This window comes from Vigna unguiculata, chromosome 3 (genome assembly GCF_004118075.2).
Source record: "Vigna unguiculata cultivar IT97K-499-35 chromosome 3, ASM411807v1, whole genome shotgun sequence".
NCBI lineage: Eukaryota > Viridiplantae > Streptophyta > Magnoliopsida > Fabales > Fabaceae > Vigna > Vigna unguiculata.
Genome location: NC_040281.1, coordinates 58,365,794 through 58,374,660, shown reverse-complemented (window position 1 = coordinate 58,374,660; position 8,867 = coordinate 58,365,794). Strand labels below are relative to the sequence as shown.

The window sequence follows — 8,867 nt, the reverse complement described above, 5'->3', positions numbered from 1 at the left end:
TTATGTTAAGTTCAATTTGGTCCCATACTTTTGGTTTGTTCAATTTAGTACTCAAATTATCTAAAAAGATTCAATTTGGTCCTCTCCGATAAGTTGGAGTTAGCACCGTGTACAAGACATGTGTCAAGCCCTGATATTTTTAATTTTTTAAAAAATTTTAATTTTTTTTCAAAAAAATTTAAAAATTGTCACGTGTCAGTTTACCATTGTGCCACGTGGTAGCTTACAATCATGACACGTGGCAGTGATAATAGTTATTTTCAATTTAGTCATCTATTTAAATTTTTTGTCAATTTAGTATCCCAATTTTTTAAAATGATCCAATTTCATCCTCTCTAATTTGAGACCAAATTAGTAACTAAGTTTAATTATAACTTATATATACATGTTAAAATAATTGTTTTGAATTTATACATCAAATCACTACATCTCAATATTTAAATTGTTTTATTTTTACAAGTGTAAAAAATTTCATGTGTAAAAAGTTACAAAAATAAAAAATGTAAAAAATAAAATAATTTAAGTATTTAGGTGAAATGATTTTATGTATATATTAGAAAACGTTATTGTAACATGTATATATAAATTGTAATTAAGCTTATTTATAATTTGGTCTCAAATTGGAGAGGACAAAATTGAATCATTTTAAAAAATTGGGTACTAAATTGAACCAAAAATTTAAATAGAGGACTAAATTGAAAATAACTATTACCACTGTCACGTGTCATGATTGTAAGCTGCCACGTGACACGATGGTAAATTAACACGTGGCAGTTTTTAAATTTTTTGAAAAAAAATTAGAAAATTGAAAAAAAATTAAAAGTTTCACGGCTTGATACATGTTCTGTACGGACACGGACCAAATTGAATCTTTTTAGATAATTAGGGTACTAAATGGAACAAACGAAAAGTATGAGGATCAAATTGAACTTAACCAAAAAATTGGGGTATCAAATCAGTTATTATACCTTTATAAAACAAAGGATTAATCAACAGGCATAATTAAATATTTTTAAAAAACATAAAGTTTTAACTATATGGTTGGATAAGAATTAAATTTAAAAATGTTGTTAGTAATCACTAATTTATAAGAAAACAATATTTTAATAAGATAATAACTAAACTATTATATATAAATTAAATTAAAAGGTTATAAAAACTATACAAGTTCATTCTTATGTAATTTTTTGTGTAAATAATTTAATATTACTATATCATTCTAAGCAGTCTTTAGGAAAAAATATATATACAAAAAATATGGAAATAATGTTGGAGATTCTCCTATTAATAAGATTAATTCACCATATATTATGGAAATAAAAAGACCCAAATGATGATTAAGACACAACATTAGGATCTAAACTAAAAGAAATTTCATTAAGGACGAATGGAAGTAACTTGCGCAGCAAAAAGAAACTTGCATGTAGAAGAAAACATATTGTTATATATAAAGAATGGACAAAATTTTGAACTCACCGTTAAAAGAAATTGAATGGGTTTTGGTAGAACTCTTCGTATGGATTACTCTAACGGTAGTGACTATTCAAATGGATTAGAATTGAATCAGAATTTTATGGTAGGAAAAGAAGATTTTTTGAGAGAAAATAGGACTAGAGAGAAGAAGTGGCTTTCTGAAAGTGAATGAGATACAAATTTATAAAACAAAGGATTAATCAACCAGCATAATTAAATATTTTAAAAAATATCAAGTTTTAACTATATGGCTGGATAAGAATTAAATTTAAAATTGTTAGTAATTACTAATTTATAAGAAAAAAACATTTTAATAAGACAATAACTAAACTATTATATATAAATTAAATTAAAAGGTTATAAAAACTATACAAGTTCATTATTATGTAAATTTTTTTTTGTGTGTAAATAATTTAATATTACTATATCATTCTAAGTACTCTTTAGGAAAATATATATACAAAAATCATGGAAATAATGTTGGAGATTCTCCTATTAATAAGATTAATTTACCATATTTATATATAATTTTATTTTTTTTATCGTCATTTATTTTATAGATCATTCAAACTTTTCTTCCAAATTTTAACTGTAAATGTTAACATTTTTTCTCTGCTAAGCGAAATACTTAAATTTGTTAGGTAAACTTTATCTTCACTTATTTTTATCCCATGTAATAAGTTATTCATATAGCACAAGATGTGGAGTATGATTGACTAAAGGGATTGTGTTGGAAAAAATAGTTGTAGGACAAGAAATATATGTCCTCACTTTAGGTTAGAAGAAGTTGAACTAGAATAACTAAATGCGTGTTAACTTTCTTATTGATGATCATTTCAAGAAAATCTATATGATATTTGAAGATCAATTAGAGGGAGCAAGAAGTTATGTCATCGTTCCACGATATTAGCATATTATCACAAGGACATGCTGGCATGATAAAAAACATGCTTATGTTGGTATGATGTTGTCTTTATATGAACATCTTGATCGACTTGTAGGGTACATAACCCTCCAGATTTAAACTCTAAGGACACATAGACTTTAATAATGTCACACAATTCATTATTACTTAATAATATCAACATTTGAGCAAGTGATTAGTCTTTTTTTTTCTTTATATTTTATTTTCACTTTCTAAATTAATATTTTAAAGGCATCGGTTAACAACTCCACCAATACACATAATTTATATCCGATGTTTGCGAACAATTTCAGTTAAAATAAGTGCTTAATTATGTAGAACATTCGATTCCTATTTCTATATAAAAGTAAAGGCCGCATCTTACGTTAATGTTTGACTACTACATTTGTTTCTCTATTCTTTACGGTTTAGAAAGCAAGTTCCATAATTCACATAAGATGAATACATCTATTATGGGCTATTGTCTGTTTCCAAAGCTCAAAGTATTTTATTTCTATAATAGAGTCTAAAAGTGTCAGCTCAAAATTCTGTCAATAATCGTATGAAGGTATAAGACACAAATTAAAATCTACTTAAAGTAATTAGCATCTGCTTAAATATCTGTAGGAGATGACCGGAAGTTTACAACTCGACGAAATATTTTTCATTTGGTATAATGTGAGCCACCAATTAATTTCTATTAGTAGTTAATTAGCATCAGTTTAGAAGAAAATTGATATATAACATCCTAAACAAAATACCAATTAAGTCAACAATACCTTAAAATTGTTCCATTTTCTTTTCTCTCTCATATATCCTGTTTTACCCACGTGGGTTTGCTGTTGGCTATTCGTGCCAACTTTAACATGTCTCCCCTTCCCAATTGTGTCTCCTGATATTTCGATTGTTGGATATGAGGCTCTCATTAACTATAGAAGGAGAAACATAATATATGTTTAAAGATTTTACTTTCCATACATTTATCATGAAATAAATATGAATATTTTATATCATTAAAATAATTATGATGAAATAAAAAATAAATTATATTTTGATGATGTAAAATAATTTCACACAATTATTTAATCATTACCATACATGGCAAATCTTTATTATCTCAAAAACTATATTGTTAACATTTTCTGTTAATCGATGATGTAAAAGTAGTCAAAATTATGCAATAGAAAATAGTTTTATCTTTTTTCCGTTTTCTCGAGAGATAACAGGGGTTGCTTGAAAAAGAAAATGATCCTCTTGACTCCTCTGCGTTGTTTTAGTAAGTAATAAAAATGTTAAAAAAGCATAGTGATTGCATCTAATGTCCGTGACGGGCCCACGTCGGCACAGACACAACACGATGACAACTACTACTCCGCAATACATATCTATTCTAATATTGTTGGTCTGAGCGAACCATTTATGTGGCCAAGAGAGAACCACGTGTCCCGCATTGATTCGTCATCACCTAGATTTCCTCTCTGCGACCAGTGACTAATATAGATAATAGAAAAACCGCACCCAAAGAAATCAACTTACTCACTCGTCTCCGCGTGTAGGTGGCTCTAACTCTATTCCATTCCACTCCTCTTTGGGAACAAGAGAGAGTAGTACCGTTAGATTAGCCGCGTTTTTCAAAAGTACTTTTTTCTGTTCAGACCATGGGAATTGAAAGAGGAGGCTTGAAGGGGTTCAGGAGCGGCTGGACCGTGCCGCCAAAGCCATGTGACTCCTGCAAACTGGCTTCGGCGGCGCTTTTCTGCCGCCCCGATTCCGCTTTTCTCTGCATCGCTTGCGACTCCAAGATTCACTGCGCCAACAAGCTGGCGTCGCGCCACGAGCGCGTCTGGATGTGCGAGGTCTGCGAGCAGGCCCCCGCGGCTGTCACGTGCAAGGCTGACGCCGCCGCTCTCTGTATCACGTGCGACTCAGACATCCACTCTGCCAACCCCCTCGCGCGCCGCCACGACCGCGTCCCCGTTGAGCCTTTCTTCGACTCCGCCGACTCCATCGTCAAGGCCTCCGCCGCTGCCTCCTTCGGCTTCATCGTCCCCTCCGACGACGCCACCGCTGCCTCCGATGCCTTCGCCCCCGACGACACTGACGCAGCCGCCTGGCTCATCCCTAACCCCAATTTCGGGTCGAAACTCATGGACGCCCCTGACATCAAGTCCAAGGAGATCTTCTACTCAGAAATGGACCCCTTCCTCGACTTCGATTACTCAAACTCCTTCCACAACAGCGCCGGAAACGACAGCGTCGTTCCGGTTCAAACCAAACCTTCCCTCGCTCCTTCCCTCATCAATAACCACCACCAATCAGAAAGCTGCTTCGACATCGATTTTTGCCGCACCAAGCTCTCCTCCTTTAACTACCCATCCCAGTCTCTCAGCCAAAGCGTGAGTACTACCACCTAGTAACAAATTTTAAATCATATATAAATTTTTGGTCTTCCAGTGAGTTGACTTGAGAATTAAATTATGTAACAGGTTTCGTCGTCATCGCTTGATGTTGGAGTGGTGCCGGACGGGAACACCGTGTCGGAGATGTCGTACTCGTTCGGGCGGAACAGTTCGGAATCGAGTGGGATTGGTTTGTCCGGAGTAAGTGGAGGGCAAGGGGCGACGCAGTTGTGTGGGATGGACCGTGAAGCGAGGGTGCTGCGATACAGAGAGAAGAGGAAGAACCGAAAGTTCGAGAAAACCATTCGATACGCTTCGCGGAAGGCTTATGCGGAAACCCGGCCCAGGATAAAAGGGCGGTTCGCGAAGCGAGCCGAAATTGACTCGGATGTGGAGCGTCTGTACAGCCCTGGCGCTGCGTCGCTGATGCTGGACAGTCCATACGGCGTCGTACCGTCGTTTTAGTCTGTATAAAAGAGGGAACGATGGCGGGATGGTGCATGAATCTAGTGTCGGGAAATCTTAGAATAATGATTAGTGATTCTGTGGGATTGATTATTAGGGAAAAAGGTGAAGAATCGGTACGAACGTGATTCTTACCTGGAACGCGATGGGGAAGGTTGTTTCATTAGGATGGAGGAGAAAAGCCCGTTTACTTTTTTTTAAAGAACTTTAAAGGGGCTGCATCTTCATCTTCAGCTCGTGTAGAATTAGAATCTGTACTGTAAACTCTTTTCACTGCCTTACCTTCCCTGCTGTCTTTTTTAGTATAAAAGTCTGTTTTTTCTATCACCCCGATCACGGATCTCTTTCCCCCTTCTTATTGGCTGCCATTTCCAACTCTATATATATAAATCACTTCTTCTTTATTTTATTTCATTGTCATCAAACCCTTTCTTCTTTTAACGCCTCATACGCCCTCAGCTTTTGATTCCCTAATATTCCTTTCCCAACTACTCCTGCTTTAATCTCTTACGTAAATATTGTTTCACCATTTTCATTTCAAGACTATCATATCTTCTTTTGCTTTCTTCATTATCTTTTACTTTATATATTACCAAATCATAAATTTAACAATAATACATTTTTAAATCATAGATCAACAATCAAAACATACGATTAACAATACATTATTTTTAAATGAAAATTATAATCAAATAAATAAAAAATATATATAAACTTATAGGTACTGGTTGTGGCTAACCTAGTGATGGGTGTTTAAGTGGTTGATACAATTATCAACGATATTTACGTTAATACAAGTTAAATGTTGTTGTTATCGTTGTATAAATAAAATCAGGGGAGGACTCAGTGATATCAGATCCTTAATTTTTTTAACATAAAAGGTTTTTCTTTACTCTCCCACTCGAACCAAAAAAACAGTTTTGGTCCCCTGTTGTCTAACTCCACCTCTATCAGTGAATATAATTTATCTTATCAACAAGAAATCAAAACAAATTTATCTAATCAACGAGAAATGAAAATAAATTATGTGATCAAAACAAAGGAGATGAAGGAGGAATAATCATAAGAGAAGAAAAATATTATTTATATTTGATTTTTTTTTTAACACGAAAAAAGATGTCAATGATATTACGAATTCAATATTTTTAAACTTTTTTTATAGAGTAATTATATTATTTTCATAATTGTAGTGCTATTTAAAAAAATTGTTTAAGAAATTACCTTTTCTTTTAATTTAAAATATTTAATTACATGTTTTCATTTGCGATGATAATACTTTTAATGTTTTTTTTTTTCTAACTTATACCTAAGTTGATTGTGATCAAAGTTTTGTTGTGTAAATTGAAATAGTAAAATAAAATAAAATACATTAATTAATAAGGAATTTGAAGTAATCATTCACGGAAGCTAATTAAAGTTTTATAATTTATATGATTTGTAATGTATTATGATTATAACTTTTATTTTGATAAAATGGATATTTTCTTTATTTATTTGGAACTAGTTGTCTATTTTATTATGCATATAGTTTACCTATTCATCATCATTTGGGTGAAAATGCAAAATACATGCAAAAGATAATATTTAACAAATATTTTATGATATGTACTACCTCAACAACTATAAATAAACAAATATATATATATATATATATATATATATATATATATATATATATATATATAATGAAATTCTAGGTAATTTTCTAAAAGTTAATATTTCTTTCACCAATAATTTTTTTTAATCACTTTTTTAAATATTTACTTCAAATTCAATAAGAATAATAAGTGGTTAATGTGTATTTAAGAGTTGAATAATTAAAATATCATACTAAGCTCATTAATCATCATATCTAATTAGGGATGACAAAACAGGTTGGATCCCAAGGGCTAACCCATCAGTCCGTGTTAGAAGAGACGAGTTATAGGTGAAGATTTCAACTCATTAGCCCATTCTGATTTGACTTGTCCAGCCTGTCAATTTAACATACCAAAATACGGGTTAGTCCGGTCCGGCTCGACCAGTTGGCCCGCTTTAAAAAAATAAAGAATAATTAAAAATATATTTTTTAATATTATATTTTTTAAAGATGTAAGTATATAATAGTATTGTAACACTTACAAATTAAGTTTCAATTATTAGTTATAATAAAGTAATTTAAAATTTTAATATAATAATCATTTTAATTAATCTAATTAAAAACATTGACTAATCAATTAAATTTTAGAAAATATTTTATATGATTAAATATATTTTTAATATTCATGTATATATAAAAAATTAGAAAATAAAAAATTTGAAAAATAATTAAAATAATTAAAAAAATGACAGGCCAGCTCGACCCATTAGCCCGTCCTATACGGGCCGAGCTATCATTATTGGTTTATTTCTGTTTAACAGGCTAGTCTAATTCGACCCGTTTTTTATGGGCCATTGACGAGTCTGGCCAAAATGGACCAGACTGATCCATTTTGTCACCCATATATTCAATAAAATAATTTGTATAATATTTATTACATATCTTATACTCAAATATCTATCTGCATGCATTTTTTTATCACTAAACACAAGAGATCAACAAATCACACCATAATGTACTTATTAAATTGATTCGTCTTTAAATATATACCAACATCAAGAGTAATATGTTGGTCTATCTAGTTTTCAATCATGTTAATTGTTTTGACATAGGGATTATTGCATAACTTACCTCAATAATCCTCATTCATACAAATTTCTTGTGCATATAATATTTTTTTCGCCTTATTCAAAATTTTCTCTTTGATCAAATATATTTGTGTCATCTTTGGCAACATCATACCCATTATGTAATGTGGTGTTATTCATGGAATGTTTTTAGCCCACACTTCCCGCATAAAAGAGTAATGATATAACTGGTAGGGAGAAAAAATAAAAACAACAACAATGATCAACTGAGTCAACTTTGAAGGGAATTTCAAATCATTACACTAAGTATTCCACCATCATGTGAGTTTTACCATGAAATTCATTAGTAAACATTCGTCGGTAATTACTAATAGGTTTTGGTTGTCAATAAAATTTATCGATAAATGTTGTGATTTAGTCTTTTTATTCCTTCTTCTTTTCCTCTTAATTTTCTTTCTTGTCTTTCTTCTTCTTCCTCTTTCTCTTTTTCCTTCCCCTCCACCCTCATCGTCGTCCCATTGTTGTTGTCAACTGAATCTACCAATGAAGTCATTATCAACGAAAATATCTATCAATAATATAAATTTTAAAATTCATCAAGAAATTTGGATTTATCTACATATTTATTTTCAATAGTAAAATTTTATTAGTACATACAGAATTTTTGTAGTGTAAATGCGTTCATAAATCAACAAATTAAGATTTTCACTCTTATATTAGACAAAATTTCTTTAGAAACTAGTTTGAGACTCCGGATACAAGTTTTCTATCATAAGTTTTACTTTGTCTTTTGTTTGTATTTGTTTTTATTTTTATTCTTTTTTCTTTAATAATATCATTCTCTTTAAGAATAGATGATTTTTTAGCCATCGAAAGATAATCTAAAATGTCTTAATTTAATACAAATCTATAGAAGAAAATAATATTTCGCTAAAGAGAATTAAGTATAAATTAAACAA

The 8,867-nt window shown here is 31.2% G+C and overlaps 1 protein-coding gene across 1 annotated transcript; it reads left to right on the top strand.

Annotated features, from left to right (window-relative positions):
* Positions 1 to 3,900: 3,900 nt before the first annotated feature.
* On the top strand, positions 3,901 to 5,650 carry LOC114178807 (zinc finger protein CONSTANS-LIKE 5). Its single transcript, XM_028064907.1, has 2 exons — positions 3,901 to 4,773; positions 4,864 to 5,650. Exons 1-2 carry the CDS (start codon positions 4,036 to 4,038, stop codon positions 5,239 to 5,241), a joined length of 1,116 nt encoding a protein of 371 aa, XP_027920708.1. The 5' UTR covers positions 3,901 to 4,035; the 3' UTR covers positions 5,242 to 5,650.
* Positions 5,651 to 8,867: the final 3,217 nt, after the last annotated feature.